The sequence below is a fragment of the Acinonyx jubatus genome, chromosome D1 (genome assembly GCF_027475565.1).
Source record: "Acinonyx jubatus isolate Ajub_Pintada_27869175 chromosome D1, VMU_Ajub_asm_v1.0, whole genome shotgun sequence".
Lineage (NCBI taxonomy): Eukaryota > Metazoa > Chordata > Mammalia > Carnivora > Felidae > Acinonyx > Acinonyx jubatus.
The window spans coordinates 46,223,394-46,246,983 of record NC_069390.1 but is presented as its reverse complement, the minus strand read 5'-3'; the positions used below and the strand labels follow the sequence as shown (position 1 = coordinate 46,246,983).

At 48.4% G+C, this 23,590-nt stretch overlaps 2 protein-coding genes and 1 long non-coding RNA gene across 3 annotated transcripts in view; 2 read left to right on the top strand and 1 right to left on the bottom strand.

Annotated features, from left to right (window-relative positions):
- The window catches only part of DKK3 (dickkopf WNT signaling pathway inhibitor 3), a 46,276-nt gene extending 24,201 nt beyond the window's left edge, over positions 1–22,075 (bottom strand). The window contains exons 1-3 of the mRNA XM_027073137.2: positions 21,820–22,075; positions 14,212–14,349; positions 11,232–11,315 (exon numbers count right to left, since the gene is read on the bottom strand). Of these exons, the coding sequence (XP_026928938.1) occupies positions 11,232–11,315; positions 14,212–14,349; positions 21,820–22,032 (435 nt within the window). The 5' untranslated portion in view covers positions 22,033–22,075. The remainder of the gene's footprint in view (positions 1–11,231; positions 11,316–14,211; positions 14,350–21,819) is intronic.
- On the top strand, positions 513–8,255 carry LOC128311826 (uncharacterized). Its single transcript, XR_008290467.1, has 3 exons — positions 513–992; positions 1,248–1,440; positions 3,866–8,255. It is a non-coding gene; the product is annotated as an uncharacterized LOC128311826 (long non-coding RNA).
- Positions 22,076–22,265: 190 nt separating the features above from the next.
- On the top strand, positions 22,266–23,111 carry LOC113603488 (translation initiation factor IF-2-like). The gene has a single exon (XM_027073252.2). It carries the CDS (start codon positions 22,266–22,268, stop codon positions 23,109–23,111), a length of 846 nt encoding a protein of 281 aa, XP_026929053.2.
- Positions 23,112–23,590: the final 479 nt, after the last annotated feature.

Below are 23,590 nucleotides of genomic sequence, written 5' to 3'. Positions count from 1 at the left end.
AAACCCCATCACCAGGGCTCATGGTCTTCTAGCCCCTTCTCCCTGCTGCCACTTTATGAACTTCTGATTTTCTCCCTGGGCCTGAGAAGACCCTTCCCCATCGGTCTTCATCATCTTTCTCAGCATTAGGCAGACTGTCTCTGTTACTAATCTTTGGAGATGTGGCACCCAGAAACCTGCTTCCTCAACAGGAAACTCCAGGTCCACAATGTATTAAAAACCTAACTGGACCATAAAGTCCCAACTCCATGATTTGGAGAAAATTCATTTCTGTTTTCTCATTTTGTTTTAATGTTTTTTTTTTATGTTTGAGAGAGAGACAGAGTACAAGCGGGGGAGGGACAGAGAGAGAGGGAGACAGAATCTGAAACAGGCTCCAGACTCTGAGCTGTCAGCACAGAGCCCGACGCAGGGCTCGAACTCACGGACTGTGATATCATGACCTGAGCCAAAGCTTGAAGCTTAACCGACTGAGCTACCCAGGGCACCCAACTGTTTTCTCATTTGTAAAATGAGAGGTTTGGTCTAGAGCAGGAATAAGGAATGGATGTCAAGTATAGTGCTTTTCCAACTGATTTCCAGTGGCTGCTTGAAGTGCTGGGTTGTCTCAAGTTCCAAGGCCCTATCTGGGCTCATTAGGAAGTAACTGCAATGGCTGCCATAGTCACGGTGGTGGGGGAGGGGGGAATGGCAGTGTTGTGCCACCTGCTTTCATCCCTAGTCTACAGGAGCTCAAAGGTCCCTGATAAAATTTTCCATTTATAACTCTGTGACTCAGTGCAATATCGTTTTACTTATCTTTGGCATGAGGCCTGTCTTCATACACAGCAACTTTCTCATCTGCTTTATTTAGCACCTCAGCAGCCATCACCTGAGAAACTTTCTGAATTACTGTGTTTCAAGTGGAGCAACTTTACAACAAAACAAACATATTTATTGATTTGTCACAGTCCAGAAAGCTGCTTCCCGTCCCCAGGGGTCCGGCAAAGCAGGTCAGAAGGAGAATTTACATTTACTGGGTATCTATTAAGTGCCAGATGCTTTCTACACATTGTCTCTTCTAAAACACCCTTGGGGCGGTCACTGAATTCTCCTTTCACAGAGCAGGGACCAGCACTCAGAGCAGTGAGGGAAGCCCTTCCCCTCCCGCCACGGGATTCCAACCCATGGCACTTCGCAACTCCAAATTCCACTGCACTGTGCTCCCTTAAATGTGCCCAATGTCTTGTTTCTTCTTATTCTTCCAGGAGGTGGAGGTGAAAAATGAAGCTAACGGCAGTTCTAGACTGAGCCATGAGATGTGTGCAAACATTTAGATGGCCCCATCCGCAGCCATCATTCCCATGGTTTTCCCTCCAGTCTGCTGGAGCTGTCACCAAGAGCAGACGTTCCTGCCTGACTGGGAGGCCAGCTAAGCTCATCAGATTTGGGGGCCTGACGGTGAGTCCCCTTCCTTACCCAGGTCCTCTCCACTGGCCCTACCTCTGATCCAGAGGATGACAGGGCATGGCCAGGGCCTCCATTGGCACTGTCCTCTGTCCTTCCTCCCAGGAAAGCCCTCCCTACCACCAGTGGGAATTCAAACACTGCTGCCACCACCACACGCTCTCCCTGGAAGTCAGAGACCCCACCTGAGCCCCGGGAGTCTGTGGTTCCGCCGGCAGGAAAGTGGGAGGCCTGTGGAGCCTCCGTGATTCTTCTAGGAGACTCTGTTGGGGGGTCTTGTAAAGGAGGGAGGGGACAGGGCATAGATTAAAAATGGTCAAGAAAATCACATCTTTGGATCCCAGAGATGAATCTCCAAGATGGAGGCTGGCCCTGCATGCAGCCAACCTGGGGCTAGAGGCTGGGGGCCAGGGTGGAAATCTCTGGGCAGTGGCGGCAGCTATACCTCAAAGACATCCCCTGAGGCTGTGGCTGTCACACTGCAGAGGCCACACTGCCTTGACCAAGGGCAGCAGGGCCCAGGAAGTTTTATCCAGCCCTTCTGCTCAGATTGGGCCCTTGAGTCCCCCAGCGCCTGCAGTCATGGAAACCAAGAGATTAAAAAAATGTCCCACCTCATGCCCCCCTGGTGGGAATGGACAATAGGTAGGCTGCTGTGGGAAACAGTATGAAGGTTCCTCAAAACATTAAAAACAGAATTACAATATGACCCAGCAATTCCAGTTCTGGGTTGATACCCAAAAGAACTGAAATCAGGGACTCGAAGATAGTATTTGCACGACCCCTGTTCACAGCAGCATATCGGCAATAACCCAGAGGTGGAAACAACCCAAGTGTCCACTGATGAGTGAATGGAAACAAAATGGCATAGGCATACAACGGAATATTACTCAACATTACAAAGGAAGGAAACTTTGATACATGCTGCAACATGCTAAGTGAAATGAGCCAGTCACCAAAAAAACCAAACTTAAACAAAACAAAAAACAAAAACAAATACTGTATAATACCACTCATAGGAGCTACCTGGAGAAGTCAAATTCCTAAGAGACAGAAAGCAGAAGATTGGGGGTTGGGGTTGGAAGAAAGGATGCCGTAGGGAGTTACTGTTTAATGGGTACAGCGTTTCAGTTCTGCAAGATGAAAGGATGTCTGGAGATTGGCTGCACAATGGTGTGAATGTACCTACTACTGAGCTATGTACATAAAAATCATTGGGTACGATAAATTTGATGTTGTATGTATTTTACCACAATTCAAAAAAATGGTCCATTAAGTGTACGGGTTTTGGGAGTTTGGGAATCAAGAAGACGTGAGGGATGTGTTTTGTGTTTTTTTTCTTTTAGTACAGGCTCTGCTTGTACAACTTCTCTGAGCCTCAGTTACTTCATCTGCAAAATGGGGTCAGTAGGTATCTGCCTTGTGTGGTTCCCACGCAGATTATTTAAGGGGAAGTTGGTCAGATCCTAAGCACAGTGCCTGGCAAACAGCCAGGACTCCACAAATGGCAGCTCTTCCCTTCATCATCATCTATTACTATTAGCGTCATTATGGTCATTAGTTATTACTGAGCACTCCATACATCACAGCACCGATGGGGTGGTCTGAACTGTTACCAGCATTTTCCCTGAAAATGAGCAACAGGTGGATTTGGAGGTGGGGGGGTGGTAACTTTATGGCCACTTTCAGCACCATACGGACTAAATGAGGGAATACGGTGGGATGCTGTGGCCCTTGGTATTATTTTTTTTTTCCCCTGATGTTACTTTTAAAATAACACAAAGTGGGTTCATGAGCTTTGGGAGTTATTCAGAACAATGCCAAGGGGCAAGGAAGGGCAGAGCCACATATCTTACAGCCAGGATGCAAAGGTCCTATGGTGAATGTTGCTCAGGCTGCTCTGGGGGAGGGTCCTTAGGTCCCAGTAGCAGCAGACAGCCACACACCTACATGGAGAGTTCTCCAGCCCCGGACATGCTCGGGCTGCTCAGAAACCACAGAAGTCGGCTTGTTCTGCAGCAGATGCCGTCAGCCTGATGAGATTTCAAGTTCGATCACTGTCATTTAGCTGGCCTGCCTAGTGGCACCAAGCAAAAGCAGACCATTCCATTTCTAAGTAAACGTTTCCAGATTCCAATCTCTGAGGCTGGGCATTTTGTAAGGCACAAGGGACTCAGACCTTGAACTTCACCAGGATTAAGCAAAACTTTGTCCCCACCGATGAACGTTTCCACTGACCAAACCATGTCTTCCTGGTTCTTTCCTCTGGGGATTGTGTGGAGCCTCAGTACACTGTATACACAAGTACAGGGCATGTCAAACTGTTTCAGATGCAGGATGTTACTAACTCAGCAAGTATGTCTAACTCCTTGGCTGGGCTCTTGAAGCCTTTCCTGATCTAATTTCTGCCTCTCCCCAGCCTCATCTGCTGCTCCCCCCAAGCATGCATCCGCTCTGGCTTTCTAAACTATGCAGTGTTCCTCACACGTGGTCTTATTTCCGTAAGCCTCCCTGGCTTTGAACCAAGAATGTTTCTGCAAGGAATGCCCTTCCTCCCCACAACTGAGAATTCCTAGATATCATCCAAAATACAGCTCAACTGTCACCTCTTCCAGGAAGCCGGCTGAGAAATGTGAAGGGTCTAAGACTTCACCCTGCTTGCAAAGTGACAAGTGAACCTTCCACAGCTTCAAGGATGGCAGCAGAAGACAGGAGACCCCTGGGTCAGAGACAAAGGACCTTACTGCTGACAACACAGAAGTAGTATGAGCTTCATGTCTGTGACGGGTCCCCTTGGCTTCAAGTCCCATGGGGCAACCAAGGGGGGGCCCAGGTGGGTGCTGTGCATTCAGTGGGTGTGCATCAGAGCTGAGGAATGTCCGGCTTAGAAAACCCAAATCTTTTATAACAGACTGCAGTCAAACCTGCCCTCTGCCCAGGAGGAAGAGCCATCTCTGTCTTCCAAGGCTGCTTGCTGTACAAACATCCTTGAAAAGACAGTCTGGAGCAAAAGGGCAATTAGTGCCTCTGTTTATAAAATGAGCACAAATGCCACAGAGTAGGAAGGACTGTCTCCCAAAAAAGTCCTCCCTGGCTACCTGATATGGCAGCTGCATGGTGCTCCCTCCCACCATGCCCTGTATGACCTCTGCCTTGGGAAGAAATATGAATTCACGTTATGACCTGTGTATTTTTTTTTTGGTCTACTACCAGCCTGGGTGCTCTCTGAAGTCAGGGACTGTCTTTTCTGTTTATCTGTCAGACACAAAGAAGTGCTCAATAAATGTGCAAATAAATGAATAAGTTGAATAATTAATATTGGGAATTTTGACAGCTGTGGTTTTGGGGTAATCAGATAAGGACAGCAAATGTCTGGCATTTACTGACTGCTTACTCTTACGTTCTACACAATGTGTGGCTTTTTTTTTTTTTAACCTGTATTATTTTTATCTTATCTGCAGGGCAACACTACATGGAAGGTACTTTCATTAATACTGCTGTACCTATGGAGAAACTAAGGCTTAGAGCAGTTAAGGCATTTAATCAAAATCACACAGCTCATAAGCCATAAGGCCCGCACTTTGAACTGGATCCGCCTGGACCCAAGCCCTTAGCCACCCCACTGAAATGCTTCTCCTACAGGAGGCAACCAAGCATTTGTCTGGAGTGTGGGGGGAGAAGGAAGGAGGCAATGCTTATCTTTTCGTGTTTACAGGGGTGGAGGCAGTCGCCTGCACATCACTGTCACCCCCTCCCCAGGGTGACTTGTACACTGAACGCTGGGATAGTTTCCACCAGAACTTCACACCTTCCTAATCTGCCCCACAGTGGGGCGGATGCTTTTTGGTCTTGGGAACAGTCTGGAATGCAAAACTGACCTTGCTCCCTGAAAAGGGGAGTAAGGATGAGATAAATCTGTGGAGCCTCTATTTGCTACAACTTCTAACACGCAGACAGCCATTGCCCTGAACCTACTGGTATCCAAAGAAATAGAAATAAAAAAAAGGCTCTAGATGATCACCCGTTGTAACACCCACTATAGATGAGGGTTGGTGGAATACAGTCTCAGAAATTGCTAAGAATAAAAGTAGTACAATCTTTCTGGAGGAAAATACGGCACTATCTCTCAAAACGTTATATATGCACACCCTTTGGCTTATTTAGCAATTTAATTTTTAAAAGTTACACAATGAAAATACTTGCAAAATCATTTAAAAATATAGACAGATGTGGGGTGCCTGGGTGGCTCATTTGGTTAAGCGTCAGACTTCGGCTCAGGTCATGATCTCACGGGTCATGAGTTCGAGCCCCGAGTCGGGCTCTGTGCTGACAGCTCAGAGCCTGGAGCCAGCTTTGGATTCTGTGTCTCCCTCTCTGTCTGCCCCTCCCCTGCTCATGCTCTCTCTCTGTCTCTCAAAAATAAAAAAAAATGTTAAAAAAATTTTTAAAAATATGTAGACAGATGATTATGGCAAAATTATAAATAATTCATATGCTCCTCTTAAAAACATTTTTAAAATATAGAGATAAAGGAAAAGTCTCTGCAAATTTCAATTCCTCCAGAGATATCTACTATTAATGATTTAGCATATATTTTGCTCAGCTTTTTAGGCATACTTTTCTTTCTAAAAATAAGGTATTTTTATATGCTGTATGTGTAAAGTGTATTTTATATACTTTATATAGTATACACACTGTTCTGCGATTGCTTTTTTCACTTAACATTGAATTGAAGACATCCTTTCATATTAACTTCTATGAAACCTAAATGAAACTCATTTGTGTTAACTTCATAGTATTTTCATGTTGCATGTGGCATCATGCATATTTCATGAATTCCTTCTCGAAGGATACTTAGGTCGAGGACAGTACAATTTAATACAGCCAGGTTATAGCTCAAAGAGAAATGCCTACTTCTTCTTCAAATCCACTCACCCACATCAACTTTATTTGGGACTGTTTATCCATTTCTCAGAATGATCCAGAACTCTTCGATTTTTCCTAAATTTTTTTTCCTGCTGTATTAAGGCATGAGGGCCCTAAACTTGGCCAGAAATCACAAAGTCAACTCAAACTATAAATCTAGAAATGCAAACATACCCAGATGTTTGGTTACAGGACTGGAGACCTGCACATTCACACAAGACTATGCTATCACCCTTACAACCCGAAGTCGGCTGTTTTCTATAGAAACCAGTATACATCCTGCCAGCTTCCCGTAACTTGTCAGCGCCTGACTGTCACCTATTCTTGTCATTCACTGTGTCCCATCCTTCCTTCAGTGTGTATCCCCAATGCCCAAACCAGACACAAATGACTGGCAAGGACAAGATGGGGGCAGGGTGAGTCAACCTGAGCACAGAGCTTCTGGCAAAGCCCATGACTCAGAGGGTGAGGCAGGCCTCAGAAGAACTTAGCCCCAGGCTTTAAACATCAAAGCAAAGAAGCCAGTGGAGGCCTTTTACACATAACCTCAGCTGCCAAGCAAATTCCATTCTTTTTCCAACAGGTTGCTGGGAACCAGGGGAGAAGCCAATTAGAACCCAGTTTTAATTACTTTTCAATAATAACAAGCCTTACAAAGAGCTTTTATAAACCCTGCCTTCCTAGATTCTCACCCAATTTTGTCAACCAGAGATTATTAGCCCCATTTGATAAATGAAGAAACCGAATCACAGAGGTCAGAATTTGTAAGGGTCAGGGCAGGGTTTGAACCCAGGTTCAGACTACCTTGTTCAGACTTCAATCAGCCTGGACACAGACAGGGAAGGGCTGTATTTCCCAGGACTTGGCCACCCCTGCCTCCCTGTCCAACAGGACTCCCAACAGGAGGCAAGGACTTTGGGAGCTGACCGAGTTTCTCTAACAGACTCATGCCCTGCCCAATGCATTTCTTTTAAAATACACCTCCAGTGACTTGTTATCATGGTGCCCTCAGCAATTCCACTAAATTGATAAGGGCGACTCCAGCATCAAATATCAGGGGATGGGGAGTAAATGAAGCTGGTACCCCACCTGTGTTGACTCTGTGATGAATGAACGGTTGGAAGCAAAGGAGAACCTGAGGCCTAATGGAGAAGGGGGTCAACTAACCTCCTTTCTTCTCTCACATGCTTGGTGGGTCTGTCTCTCAGGGCTTTGAGGTGACCAGATGTTTACCATTCAAGGGGAAACAAACCAACATAAGTCTTCAAAAAGTCCAGCCATGGTTTACCATTCTACTTCCCCAGCCTTTGACACAAAAAACAAAGTACCCTCACAAAAGAGAAGACATTTGGTTTCACACTTGTGGAGAATTCCCTTGTCACTGTCCATAGACCACCATCTCTAGTAAAAAAAGGCACTGTCTGCATTGATCATTCTCTGGGACAAGGGAGTCTTGGTCACTCAAACTGCTACCATCTGGATGTTTTGGGTAGTGAAATGTACCTGTGGTCTCCTAAGTCTTGAGTGGTATCTTGGAGTTGGTTGTACGTGATTGGATGTGTAGGTTCAAACTAGGTATAGTCAGCTGGAAAAACAAACTCACTCTTCTAGATCATATTCGAATGTGAAAACAGAAAAGACAGCAAATGCATGATGTGCTAAGCTTTGTAGTTGTGAACCGTATTTTAATGAGAGGACATGTCCCTTCAAAATGGTGCCTTGGCTAATTGGGCGAGATGCTTCATGTTTGGGGACACTGTTCTATAAATAAAAGCTTCTCGTTTCTGCATAATGGCTTGTCCGCTCTCTGGCTTCCGGCACGCCACTTTCTTCCTAACCCCTCCGCTCAAAAGTAGCCCAACATCAATCAGCCCACCCACTGGCCCGTGAAGGGAGCCGGGCTGAGGGCTTAGAACAAAAGCCTCACAGAAAGACGTCAGACCCCATCACCATCGCAGGGGCGCTCAGGTGAAATAACAAAACTCTTTCACATCTGAATGTAAAAACAGACCAAGACCTTGCACATACTGGGCTAAATTTTCTAGACAGCCATATAGTATTACTGTCTGTAACTTTCCATGGGCCTCCTTGGGTTACCATACATATTAATACACATTGCAGCATTTGAAGAAAGGAAAATATGGAGTGCACGGTGATTATTTTTAATTGAATTCATCTGGGCATTTTAAATCCTGAAACTTCAGCCCCTGTTTACAGTATTTGAAGGTTTGAACAGCATAGCATTTTGTTCTTTTGAATGGCAAATCTCTCTTTTCCATTTCAGAGAAAGTTTCTTCAGCGTGTAATGCATTTCAGGGCCAACTGTAAAAATCATTATATTACGAAACTACGGAACGGGACAGTGGTGACAATGTTCATCCGTTTGCAAAAATCATTATATTACGAAACTACAGAATGGGACAGCAGTGACAATGTTCGCCCGTTTGTGTCCCTTTGAAGGAAATCTAGTCTTTATGGCTTCCTATTCACTAAAAGGAGTGCCTCGTTTCTGTAAAGATGATGCCCAAGCCCCAGCTCAGTTGTGTTGGAACAATGGTGACCCAGGAACCAAGGAGGAGTTGAATGGAAGAATTCTGTGGGCATTCGATACTAGATCTTGCTTCTCTGACTCTTGAGAAGCCACACCAACAATGAGAGAGGCTCTGTTGTAAGGTACACATGCCACCATTTCTGCCACATGATAGCCCTTCCACAGATGACTTCAAAAGTCTCCAGTCTGTTCTCTAAAGACCATGGGACTCGCCAGACACCGGCCAGTCAAGTATCCGATGCCCCAAATCTCCCTTCTAGATAAGCAAAGTGGAATTTATTCCCACAGAGAAACTCAAGGAGTTTCTTGAGCAGAAATCAAGAACTGGGTTTCTATGATCTATCCCTTCCCGTCAACCTGCATTCACAAGACCGGTTTGGGATTATACGCTGCACAAGGGCGCTGTGGGCCCTCCATCACACGATGGACACAGGAGACTGTGCGGGCAGGTGTGGGGATTCTGGGCCTCCCAGCTGGCCCCGGAGCATGGACACACATGGGCACACAAGGCCACGCACACCGGGGGCAGCTGGGAAGTGAGCTCACTGGTGGCGGCACACAAGTGTGGCCCAAGCACATTCTCAGCATCTTCAAGATCTTCAAGATCTTGTTTCTCCCCGCCGCCCCCCCCCCCCCCACCCACCCTGCCACTCTCAGGGCCTCAGTTCCCTTCCCACAGGGCTCAAAACCTGATACATTCACCTCACTTGGAGGGCAAAAGAGGAGGCATGGGGTGGGCCTCTGGCAGGTGTTCATCATAAGGCCCTGGGAAGCTTCCCGGAAAAAGGATGTACCATTGTGCAATAACATGCTTTTTTTTTTTTCTTTTTTCTCACACTTGACAACAGAGACATTTTTGCTAGTTCACAGCCCTGAGCGTTCTGTTTCCCCCACCCTTTCTATTGCATGGTTTCTGCTGAGGCTTTCCTTCCCTCAAGGGGCCCCAAACAGAGACCTAAATGTATAAAACTCTGAAGCTTTTCCCTCTTGGTACCATGACCACATCCTGTGGCTGTTTGTCTGTCTGTTTTTGTTTTCTTTTTTTGCTTCCCTCTCTCTCTTCCCACCTTTGAAGCGCAGCCTCTCTTCCTTCCAGACCGTCCGTTGACCCTGTCTTCACTTCAAAGGCTTCTGTGACCAGGGTGACCCAACTCGTAAGTGACAAACCCCTGCTTCCAGCTTCCGCTGCTAGAGCTCTTTCCATTTCACTACAGAGCTTGCCCCCAGGTCCCTTGAATGGTGGGTCACCATTATCACACACAACCAACTGGACCCCCCAGCCTGAGGTAAATGAGCACCGTGCCAGAACCAAGCAAAAAGGACCCACCAACTACCAACCACATCAACACCACCTCCCTAGCTGTTGTGGGTACACTGCTACCCTTCCTATGAGAATACCAAAAGAAGTGAAGAAAAATCCTTGATCCCCTGTGAAGGCCAGGGATGCGTTCCGCATGTTGGAGGGTAAGAACTTGTGGTTAAAGTCTGTGTCAGGAACCTGGGGACAGACGGGCTGGTTCTTGGGGTCCCCATAGAGGAAGCACATTTTTACTGCTGACCATGTCACATGGCAGTCACCTTGTCCACTCCTCATCAGGCATCTGCATCTGAAGCCAGCCACCTCTCTGAGAAGGTAAAGTACAGGTGAGCCACCTGGGGCCTGGGAGTCTGGACACCAGTGACTCCAACTAGGTCATCTCCCGACCAGTGCCCAGGCTTTCCTCCTGTGAAATATGCCCCTTCCAACATTAGGACTATGTGGTTCTATAAAAACCATGCCGCCATTGGACAAAGCAGCAGGCCACTGTGTAGTAGGAACAATCACAAGTGGCCAGAGCATGAGGCCTGGAGAAGGACGACAGCCTTTTTCCCTTAGACCACGGGCTTCCCTGTGAGGTCTTCTTGCTCTCAAACTGCCTGACCAGGGCTGGGCTTGTAAGAGGCCTGGCCACACCAGAGGTTCTGGGGATTCCAGGTTGGATGCATCAGATCTCATGGCCAGAGCCCCCAATCAATGTACTTGGTACTTCCTTATTCCCTTTCAAGGCTGAGGGGGAGCCATGCAAATACCAACTGAATCTCATTTCCCTGTTGTTCCTGATGCAGAGAGCACTGAGCCAGAGCCTGTTACCAGACTGCATTGTTCCAGCCAGAAATGCAGGTATCCGGGCATCTTGGTAGAAAGGAGGCAGAAGAGGCGAATGAGAGTCAGCTCCCTTCTGCCCACAGCCTGAAGTCTGGGTCACCCGTCACAAGCTAAACAAAGGTGTGCACCTCTGGGGTGAGCCCAGGAGAGAGGACAACTCACGTGGCTCCTTTTGGCTTCTTCGTCTCCCACAGACGTGATGACCGTCTCCGAAAAGACCGTCTGTCCAGTCTGGTTGTTGGTGATCTACGGCAGAGCAAGTATAGTGAGCATGCAACAGAAGGAATTCTGGGCACATCCCACAAGCTGGTTTCTTTCTTCCATTTTCTGAAAGCAGGGGCATCTGCCAAAATAGAGAGAATGCCCACTCCCCCTTTCGTTCTGAACTCCACCAGAAGCCATCAGACAGACGGCCTCCTCTCTGCGCCGCGATAAGGAACGTAACAGAGTCTACCTCATAGGGTTGCTATGCAGAGCGCTGGGGAGGTCTGTGCAAAGCCCTCGACACAGAGCTGGTCATCGAGCACATACTCAACACTGGCTGCTTTTATTGCTCTTGGGGCTCGTCACCTGAAACTCAACGTCAACTTTCTTTTCAACAGTGACAGGTCTGGGTGTCTAATCAAACATCTCTCATGAGAAGCAAGCAGGCTTTACCCACAGCTACCCCGCTCCTGATCCTGGCGAAGTATTTTATCAAGAAAGTGCTTAAGTACAATGGGAGGCTCCCTTATCTGGGGTCTGGATCTGATTCTGTAACCAGCAGCAGGCGCCTCTAAGCTGAGCCCCCCAAATCCTGACAGGCACCGCGGGCCACTCCTGCCCCACCAAAGGCCCTGTCTATCGAATGCTCGTGCTGGTGGTGAAGAGCAGAAAGGATGTCCGCCCAGGAGGTGGGAGATCTGTGTTCTTCGAGCCTCGGCTCAGCTACCAACAGCCATCTAGCATGCCACCAGGAACAAGCCACTTCTCTGATTCACAGTGTCCTCATTACTAGGTCATCTGTAAAGTTCCTGCCAGCTCTAATATCACAAGGAGGCTGCATCCAGAACAAAGTGGAAACTCAGCCTAATCTGTCACAGTGGATCCAGCTGCCGTTCTGAAGAGATATATTTTAATCAACATATATACACACACACACATATATATAACATATAATCAACATATATACATATATGTAACATAACATATAATCAACACACATATATATACACACATATAAAATTGAGAGCGAGTGTGAGTGGAGGTGGGAGGGGCAGAGGGAGAGAGAGAGAAAATCTTAAGCAGGCTCCACACTTAGCACAGAGCTCGATGAGAGGGTTGATCCCATGACCCTGAGATCGTGATCTGAGCCGAAATCAACAGTCAGACGCTCAACTGACTGAGCCACCCAGGCACCCCTTTAACATTTTTCTCTTGCTAAATCTCCACTCCAGCAAATAGGCAGTGTCTTCTTCCTCTATGCCAGATTTTTGCCAGATTAACTGATGGATTTTTAAAAATTCTATGGTTCTATACATGCAGGACTTCTTAAAGTCTTTAGTATATACTAGTGTGCATTTTTCTATCTCTAGGAGAAATAAGGAAAATGTTTTCAAAATATGTTTCACCACCCCCCAGTCCCTCTTTCGTGAAGCATTGCATAGGACAGGTGCTCCATGGAACCTACTGGAGAACTAGTATGCTGTGCTGATAACATAAATTTACTGGAAAAAAAAAAGGAATATAATAACTTGCTGTTGCAAGCACTTTGTAGTTTACAATGATCTCTCATGTACTTTAAACTATTTGCCCCTCATGCTACTGTCACGTATGAATTGACCTACTTATTTCATAAGTATGGTTAGTGAGGGACATAAAATTTAAATAATTTTTCAAAATCATACTAGTTACTGGAAGGACTCACACTTGGGTATTCCAACATCTACAAGAAGCATCCTTAAGTAGCCAAACTTGTTATTGTCAAAAAGAATGACTTAACATTGGTTTTGACAAAGATAAAATAATGACTTTTGGAAACATTCTGCAGTCCTCAGATGAGCAATGCTAAAGGATTTTTTTTTCAGTGAGTGACTCATTCATTTATCTGGGGGTGACGGGGTACACTCTGAAGCTGGGCCCATCAGTAGGCAGCAGGAGAAGAGCCACATAAAGGCTACTTTACAGTCAAGGCAATGGCCCATAAAAATTGACCCCTTTATGCTCTATGACACACAAATGCTATTGTTTCAACCAAGTCATTACCTGGGCCTTTGAACAAAAGTGAGACTCTCTCGTGAGAACCATCAGGCCCTGTGTATATGAGTTGAGATGAGATTAGAGGTCAAGCTCCTTGATGCTAACGATAGGACATCAACTCAACAGCCTCTACAATGACCCTGGATGTCTGCACGCCAGACTCTCTTCAAGAGAAACCAGGCTCACAAGGTTTGCCCTCACAGTCCTGCCTAAGTCACGATGGCGACCTCTCACGCCAGGGCAGGTTAATGCTACGTGCCTCTGGATTTCTGGTGTTTTCTTCCTCAAGTCAGGTAATGAATGAACCTGCTTGCTCTTCATGCCAGACATTAAACCAAGAACACTTAGACATGGGGCAGGCTGGGAAAAACTCTGCTATGGGAGTTTGAATGGATAACCAGCAAATGAAAAGATGTTCAATCTCATGGTAATAGAGGCTTTCCATTCTGAAGATGGAGTGTATCACATTCTGAGTTCCTCCTAAGGAAACAGTGAAGATCCATTCACCAAACATGAACTCTATTTCAACTCTCTACTAAAACATACATTAAAACCTATGAGATAAATTCCTCAAATTCAATACTAGAGACGTACCTCTCTAGACACTTGTTTGCACCCTTTTTTTTTTCAAATGATAAAAACCCCAGACCATTCCTTTGCAATTGGACTGGCACGCAGCCTAGAGTTGAATTTATTACTTGAATGCAAAAGCAATTTAGGTTTTTAATATGTACACCACTCTCCCACTTAAACAGCTCCCTTACTCCCTCTGGTTTTTAATGTGTGTTTTACCAACCTTGTTTGTGTTTTTGGCTTATGGATCAAATTTGTAAACAAGACCTTAGTTCTCTGATGGGGCGGGGTGCTACAGAAAGGAGAACGTGCTGGCCCTGGCCACGCTTACCTTGTGAATTTCTCGGTGCACGTGGATGGTATTATTTCCAATCTTGGTTTCTGTGTTGGTCTCATTGTGATAACTGGAAGGTAATTTTGCCACGTTTACTTCTGACGATGTTTTAGCAGCAGCTTCTTCTGCTTCCATCTATTAAATCAATGAACTTAATGAGCAAAATTGTTTTCTCTTGATACAAATCATTCCACTAGAAAAAAAGAAAACCACTTCTCTTTTCCTCTTCTGCAATTACAAATAATGGTAGCAATATATACCATTAAGTGAATACCCACTACAATAAGACACTGCACTAAATGTTTTACATATGTTATAGCCTTAAATCCCACCTCCCTAGGAGGTGGGTGTGAATGTACCCATTTTACAAATGCGGAGAGTAAGGCTCAGGGAGACTGGATAACTCCCCAAGACTATCAGTGAAGGACATCACTCATCATCAGGGAAATGCAAACCCAAACCACAATGAGATACCACCTCATAGCTGTCAGAATGGCTAAAACCAAGAACACAAGAAACAACAAGTTGTTGGTGAGGAGGTAGAGAAAAAAAAAAAAAGCCTTCATGCACTGCTGGTGGGAATGCAAACTGGTGCAGTCATGATGGAAAACAGAATGAAGGTTCCCCCAAAAACTGAAAATAGAATTACTGTATGATCCAGTAATTCCACTACTGGGTAGTTACCCGAAGAACACAAAAACACTGATTCGAAAAGATATATGCACCCCTATGTTTACTACAGCATTATTTACAATAGCCAAACTAAGGAAGCACCCTGAGTGTCCATCGATAGATGAGTGGATAAAGAAGATGTGGTATACACACACACACACACACACACACACACACACACACACACACACAGAGGAATATTACTCAGCCATAAAAAAGAATGAAACCTTGCCATTTGCAACAACATGGATGGAGCTAGAGGGTATAATGCTAAGTGAAATAAGTCATTCAGAGAAAGACAAATACCAGAAGATAACACTCAAATGTGGAATTTAAGAAACAAAACAAAAAGACAAAGACAAAAAAGAGACAAACAAGTGACTCTTAACTATAGAGAACAAACTGGTGGTTACCAGAGGGGACATGGGTGAGGGGATGGGTGAAACAGTGAACGAAGTGAATTAAGAGTATACTTGGGGAGCCTGGGTGGCTCAGTTGGTTGAGCATCCGACTTCAGCTCAGGTCATGACCTCGCAGTTTGTGAGTTTGAGCCCCGCGTTGGGCTCTGTGCTGACAGCTCGGAGCCTGGAGCCTGCTTCGGATTCTGTATCTCCTCCTCTCTCTGCCCCTCCCCTGCTCATGCTCTGTCTCTCTGTCTCTCAATAATAAATAAACGTTAAAAAAATTTTTTAAAAATGTATACTTATCCCGATGAACACTGAGTGATGTATAGAATTGTTGAATCACTATATTGTACACCTGAAACTAATATTATACTGTATGTTTACAGAAATTAAAAATAAAAAAATTGGGGGCACCTGGGTGGCTCAGTAGGTTGAGCATCCGACTTCGGCTCAGGTCATGATCTCACAGTTCGTGGGTTCGAGCCCCACGTCAGGCTCTGTGCTGACAGCTCGGAGCCTGGAGCCTGCTTCGGATTCTGTGTCCCCTTCTCTCTCTGCCCCTCCCCCACTTGTGCTCTGTCTCTCTCTGTCTCTCAAAAATAGATGTCAAAAAAATTTTTTTAATAAAAAAATTAAAAAATTCACTGTAGGATATCCACAAGACACATAAAAAGAAAAAAAAAGACTGTCAGGAAAGGGCAGACGTGGGATCTGAGCATGCTTCCATTGAACGGTCTTGACCCTTGTACACCTGCTGTTGGTGCCCTGTCCATCTCCCCGTGACCTGCATCCAACTCCCTTACGTGCCAACAACCAGCTTTGTCTCTCTCTGGCAGCTCAGCGTGCTCACCCTGCACAGACCTCAAGCGCTGGGGAGTTAATACTCCAGGAACCATCCTCAATCAGTGAGCCAAAGGCTATGCTGGTAAGTACCCCACCCCCCTCTCCCCGAGAAGAGGCAGAGTCTCTCTGACGCCCAGTGGGACTGAACCCCAGTGGTGCCTCAGTGCCTAGCAGTAACCTGCTCATTAGCACAGTCTCTATTCCTTCTCTTCTCCTCCATCTTACTTTCCCACTTCCTTTTAGTATTTCTGGGATCACTTCCCAAGTAAATTATTTGTCCCCAAACCTTTGCTGCAGGGTCTGGTGGTGAGGGGTGGGAAAAGCCAAACATCCCCAAGACAGCCCCTTACCTGATACAGGTAGGGCGACAGCTATGTCTCCTTCCCCACCCCACCTCTTGGGTACAACAGGGACCCTTGTAGAGAGAGGGTCAGCTGACTAGTTCCCAGGGTCTCCCCTCTTTCTGGCTCTTCTTCAACATGTGTTCTTCTCTGGTGTCAGATTTCTTTTTTTTTTTTTTTAATATTTATTTATTTTTGAGAGAGACAGACAAAGAGCGAGTGGGGAGGGGCAGAGAGAGAGAGAGAGACACACACACACACACACACACACACACACAGAATCCGAAGCAGGCGCCAGGCTCTGAGCTGTCAGCACAGAGCCCGACGTGGGGCTCAAACCCACGAACTGTGAGATCATGACCTGAGCCGAAGTCGGAGGCGCCCCTGGCGTCAGATTTCTGAGGCTGCTGGCCTCAAATCCTCCAGTCTTATGAGCCTCCGTGACACTTATACCAGATATGTCATTCAACCTGAAGCTGTACCCAATTTCCCCTTGTGCGTTTACCACTGTGCCGCACCTCGAGGAAGTAGTTGAAAATGTGACCAGTTCATAGCTGACTGGACTCAAAGAAAGGCCAGTTGAGCCAATCCGATACTCTCTCTAGGATTTAAACAAGAGACACAAAGAGAAGTTCTAGTTGGTGGCTGGCAGTTTTCCAACACTGCTATCTTCGACTCTGGGCTATTTTTACTTCTCAAAACTAATCCTCAAAAAGATTCTCCTATTTAAAAAAAATCACTGTCTTCTATTCTCTCATGTACTAATTAAGGCACCTCTTTTTTCCTGTGTCTCTCAACCACATTTGATGAGCTGGGATGGATACGGGAAAAGAATTGCCATGTCGCAACGTAGCACAAAAACACTGAACTAGAAGTGAGTCTGGTAGACACAAATGAGGACTTGGTCAACAACTGCTGTGTTTGACCCTGAGAGGATTGCCAAGGTGTCCGAAACTTGATCACTGGATTCATCATCATCGTGGTCATCATCACAATAGACGGCCTCCACCTTTGGGCATCAGCTATGTCTGAGCCAATGCGCCACGCCTTCCCTGCCTCCCTGAGCATTCACAGCAACGCTAGGAGGAAGGTGTTGTTGCCCTCATTCTGCAGATGAAGAACACGAGTGAAGAGAAGTGAAGGGACCTTCCTAAGTCATCACATCACATTGTTAGTAAGCGGCAAAGCTCACACAGAACTCAGGGCAATCTGACTCCGAATATTGTGACTTGTCCAGTGTGATTCTGCCCTGAGTAGCTTATGCATTTACTGGGTAGATAGCAGAGCCCCACATAAACCACTTTGGGGATGATTATGACAGTTTCTAGAAGCAAGCCAGAGGTTTAAAGAAATGAAAAGAAAGGCCTCCAGGAGGAGGAGGAGGGGTGACTGAGCTCGTCTCCAAGAATGGGTAGGATGTGAACGGAAAGGGGCACGAGGAGGCAAGGCTGTGGCAGCCTGGACAAGAATGGTGTGTGTTGTTGGCTGGGGCACAGGGTCCACGTTGGGCACAGGATAAAACGGTGGATGATGAAGTAGAGAGGGACTATGGGCAGATCCAGCTGTCAGCACAGAGCTCAACGTGGGGCGCGAACCTACAAACCATGAGATCATGACCTGAGCCGAGGTCAGACGCTTAACCAACTGAGTCACCCAGGTGCCCCTTAAATTTTTTTTAAGTGACAGATCCTGGAATGTTTAGTGACAGAAAAGATACACCTGGAAAGAGCAGGAGGCTGAAGATGCTAGAGAGGCTATATCCAGAAGCAGAAGGGAATATTTTCATGTTTTTAAAATTCCCATTGGAACCTGAATCCTCCAGTTTGGCTTTCGAATAATCGACAAATTACCAAATCTAAAGTTTGCTCTGGGCTGAGCAGAGATTCTTTTTATAAAACCTTCTCCCTCTCAACCAGTGGTTATTTCAATAGAATGAGCTAATAGTTCTCTAATGGCACCATGAACTAAAAGTACAGTTTACAATGGAAATTTCAACCACAACTATTACTGCCACTAGCAAGAGAAACTTAAGCCTACAGCAATAGGAGTTGCTTCATAAAGGAGGAATGTGCATGTTATAAAAAACGGCATTTAGAGCTGGTTGTTTCTGTGTGTCCGTTAAAGGGGTATAGCAGGAAAAACTGGGGAGATAAATCGAGGCTTGGTATTGGGGCTCTTCCTCGGAATACCCAAAGTGATTAAGAACATTCTGGAATGTGTCAGTTACAATGAACAGAAGGAAGGGAGGGGAAGAAAGTGGTTTTATCCTCAAAACACACTCATCAGTAACATATAGAATATTAAAACATCAAAGTAGGAACAGCCTATATTGAACCATTTGGACGTATGCTTCCCCCAATAATAATCCTACAAGTACAGTTAACTTCATCTTTCCCTTAACAGTAATCAGCAGCTTGGGGTGCCTGGGTGGCTCAGTTGGTTAAGCATCCGACTTCCACTCAGGTCATGATCTCGCAGTTCACGAGTTTGAGCCCCGTGCCGGGCTCTGTGCTGACAGCTCAGAGCCTGAAGCCTGCTTCACATTCTGTGTCTCCCTCTCTCTCTGCCCCTCCCCCATTTATGCTCTGTCTCTCTCTCAAAAATAAACATTAAAAAAAAAAAAGTAATCGGCAGCTCGAGTCAGCTGGGATATTTAAAATATCAGGAAATTACTTGAAAGCAGATTCATTATGCAACTATGTAAACAACTAATCCATCTGTCCTGGTCCTTTCCTCAGGGAAGTAAATAGCAACTATCCTGTATTTATGAGATGTGAGGGGCTTTCGGCAGTCACTTTTATTTTTTTTTAATGTTTACTTCTTTTGAGAGAGAGACGGAGACAGAGTCAATGAGTGGGAAAAAGGGAGAGAGAGAGAGAGAGAGAGAGAGAGAGAGAGAGAGAGAGAGAGAGAGAGAGAATCCCAAGCAGTCTCCATGCTCGGTGCAGAGCCTAACTCGGAGGCTTGATCTCACTACTGGGAGATCATGACCTGAGCCCATGTCAAGAGTTGGCCGCTTAACCGACTAAACTACCCTGGCACCCCTCTGGCAGTCTCTTTTAAAAAAATTAATACTAATAGCCACAATCTATTGAGACTCTATTAAGTATCAGACACTGGTGGTTCTTTGTCATCATCCACGCTGGTACTATTAATATGATGACGACAGCCATTTCTTCTTGGGAACCAACAATCTCCCATAACACTGACCGCAAACTCAGGGGGTGACCTCTATTACACAGTTTTACTTAATCCCATTTTAGACAGCAGACAACTTGCTTTACTTGCATCCTCTCGTTTACATCCCCCTTTAGCCTAACGGAGGTGGGGGGACATTTCCTAAATCCCACCACTAGTAAGTGGCACAGCTAGGACCAGACGGAGAAAGGTTGACTCCCATGGCCTGTTCTCCTGCCATGCAGGTGTTCAGCCTCTCTCAACCTGTCTTCACTGCCATCGAGGACACTCTCTGGGAGTGACCACTGAGCAGGACAGAGGTAGCAGCCAGCAGATCTCCTGGTGGCAAACTTCCACCAGCCTACCTTCACAACCCAAGCAGAGGTGCATCTGGAGGGAGGAAGCTGGGGCCCTGGCAGAGACAATGAGGACAACTCCCATGGAGTAGACAGGCCACTAAGAGCTGCTGATCCCAAACTGCTCTGATCAATGAGCAGGACTAAAGAGGCCCCTGCTTCTCCCTCATCTCCCTCAGCAAGCACCACCATCAGAAGACCATGCTGCACAAACAAGTTCATACGGAATAAAAACATGGAGTTGACCTCATCAGTCTCAGTGGGAATCCGTGTGCAACAGGGAAAATCCTGGAACCCAGAGAAAGAAAGCAGATGACCCACCCTGGCACCAGAAGGATCATGAGCTCCATTAATATGCAGGGGCAGAGTAAGAGACGTTAGGGTCCATCTGATTCCCCTCTCCTTTTAATTGTTCCATGTCATGATTCTATTGCCTTCACAGGAAATAGAACGTCTGTCCATGGGTTTTGGAACCTGGCCTGTCCAGTGGATGTTCAGTACAGCTTCCCATACAGCCACCTCCCAATCCAATGTCCCCTTCACTGCATACTCCATCAGGCTGACTGCTGTGGGAAGGAAGGGGAAATATCCCCAAACTACGCAGATTGTGGGGAGAAAGCAACCTGACCCGGTAGACCAGAGCTAGCATTTAAGGCTCTGTCCAGATGGAATGTAGAGAAATGGGTGGGAAGATGCCTGACACCCCCCACCCCCAGCCTGGACATCTGGTCTCTTGCTGACTCCTTCACTGGGATGGCTGGCTTCTCTCCAAACACAGGCTACATACAGCCAGAACCAGGCCGGACAGTGACCATGCCCACGGACCCCTGGCACCAGGGACAGCTCCTAACACCTGGGCTGGGAGGGCTGGGCCAGCTGCACCTCTTGCCCTGACGACAAACGGGTGTTCACCATAGAGGATGCCATCCATAGTGTCTGGACCTGGGAGGTGATGGAAAGAAGAAGCCGGGCAAAGTTTTGCTAAGGCATCTGGTACCTGATAATAACAGTTGCTGTATATTGCCCACCCATTATATGCCAGGTGCCCACACATACCATGGCATTTAGTTCTAACAGGAAACCGAGGTACAGGATGTTAAGGGACTTGCCCAATGTCGCCCTGCTAGTCAGTGGCAGAGGAGAACCTTGAGCCCAGGACTGACTCCAAAGCACTACTGAGGTGGAGGTGGGTTGCCTTCCACGTTGCCCTCCCCACGCCCACCCCCACATCTCAAAACGCACACTGCTGGGATTCAGGATTCTGATTTTCCTTCGTTCCCTCATACAGCATTTGGGGAAGCCCAGACAGACCAGCAGCAAAGCTTTCGGGGCTTTTTGTCCTCACGTGGCATCCTAACTATGTCTTGAGAAGATGGCACAAGTTCAGAGCCCGACGTACAAGCTACAACTTGAGATCCCTGGAGCTTCCTCTGCCTCTCTGCAAAACCACAGCGCTGGAATACCAGGGGCCATGCAAGCATCCGCTTACGACAGGGGGGAGGGGACAACTGCACACTTGAAGACAATTGCAGGGTAGTGGCCAGCGGCCTGTAAGCAGGTGGTGACCCCGGCTGCCCCTGGGTGAGCCCAGCCGGAGGCTCTCGGCGAACGGGCCCAAATCCAGATCTTTTGGCAGGAAAGTCAGAATGAGATGGGAGTTGAGATCACCCTGCGCTGCCGCCGGATCACTCCGAATCTGCTGCCCGCTCTTTACAGCCCCTTCGCGGAACGGAGGAACCCGGCCAGCGCTCCGAGCACTGCTTCCCCCAGCCAGGGGCTATCCCGAGCCGCCCGCCCGCCAGACGCACCCACCTCTTCCACGGCGCTGCGCAGTTTGTGCTGCGTGTCCTCCATCAGCTCCTCAACCTCGCGGAACATCTCGTTGAGGGTGGCCTCCTCCTGCGGGTAGCTGAGAGCCGGGCCGGGCTCGACGGGAGCCGCGGTCGCCGTGGGAGCCGGCGCGGGGGCCGTGGGGACCGCCGCCGCCAGCAGCAGGCACAGCAGGGTGCCCCCGAGCCGCCGCATCTCCGCTGTACGCCCGCCGCCGCCTGCGTCCCGGAACGCGGTCAGAGGCGCGCCGACCACCCCCACGCCGGCCCCGGCGCCCCGCCCCGCCCTGCACCCCGGCCCGCCCCCGGCGCCCCTCTACCCCCCAGAGTGCCCTCGGGGCGCGGCGCCCCCCGCCCCCACCGCTCCATCCCTTCCGCACCCCCACCCCCTCCTCCAGCACGGGCTGAGTTCTTCCCCGGCCCCCAGGGATGCCCCCCTCCCCGGAGCAGCGACAGAGCCTAGTCCCCAACGCCCGTGGCGCTCCCCCCACACCCCCGCTCACGCCCCCGCCGCCCCCGGTTCGAGAACTGCCCCTTCACGACCAGGTCCCAGCGCAGCTCGAGCGCCACGACCCCACTCCCAGCCCAGCCCTGGGTAGCCCACTCTGGGGCGATCCGAGCGCCCGTCAGCACCCTCCCCGCGGGATCGGAACCCGGTCGAGGGCCCGGCCCCTCACCGGTCCAGACGAGACCGAGCAGAGTCGCCCCTTCCCCGCCGCCGTCCCTCACGCACCCAACTGGACAGAGCCGCGCTTGGGGTGGACCTGCCAGGCCTCGCCGGGACGCCGCCGCGGGCTGCGGGAACGGGAGCAGCGCGGGGGCGGGGAGCGCGCAGGGATGCGGCAGCGCTGGTACCCGGCGAGCCCGCAGCGCGCCCCGCCCGCCCGGCCCCCGCCCCGCGGGAGGGGCCGCCGCCCAGTCCCACGCCATTGGCCGGCCGGGCGACCGCGACCCCGCGCCGCAGGCCTGCCTCCTCGGCCGCGCGAGCCGCCCCTTCCCTGCATCCATTCCTATCCATTGTCATCCCTGGTCTGGATTCTCGATACAGCTTACGGTAGGCGCTGGGAGGCTGTTCTCCCCGCGTCCCCCTTGCCCTTTCCAAGCCATCCTGTACCCAGCATGCAGGGCAAAGCCCCAGCCCCCCAGCCTGGAGGCCGAGGACCCTCACAGGCTGGCCTTAACACGCCTGCCATGCTTGACGCCTCACTGCAGCCAAAAAAAAACCCACTTGTAGCTCCCGGAGTAGGTCGTGAGAATGTGAGCAAGCTCCTCTAGGGCGACACAGCAGAGTGGTTGAGGCCAGACAGCGGCGGCCAGACTGCCTGGTGTGAATCCCAGCTCTGCTCCTTGGGACTTGACCAGTCTGGCCAAGTCACCAGATTTGTCTGCGTTCCGGTTAGTCCAAACGGAAAAAGAAGGTTAGAGTGGCACGTGGACCTACTAGTTAACAAGCATAACGCATGCAGAAAAGTGCGGGGCATGTGGTAAGTGGGATATGTTGGCGAATCGTCGTGGGAGCAGAACTTTGTTTTATTCACAGCAGTCTCCCCAGCATCTAGCTGACTTCTCCCCATCTTTAAAGAACCAGAAGTCTCTCCAGTGCTCTCCAGGCTCCTCCCCATTTCTCCTCTAGCTCCCCAGCACCATGTGCTGTCCCATTGCCCCAGCCTTGCCATGGTCTGTCTGGTCACTGGCCCATTCCCCCCCCCCCCCCCCCCGCAGTCACCAGGAGCCCTTGGGAAGCAGAGAATGAC

Excerpts from the sequence above, each read along its gene's own strand:
- LOC113603488 (XM_027073252.2), top strand. The coding sequence starts at position 22,266 with ATGCCCCCCTCCCCGGAGCAGCGACAGAGCCTAGTCCCCAACGCCCGT.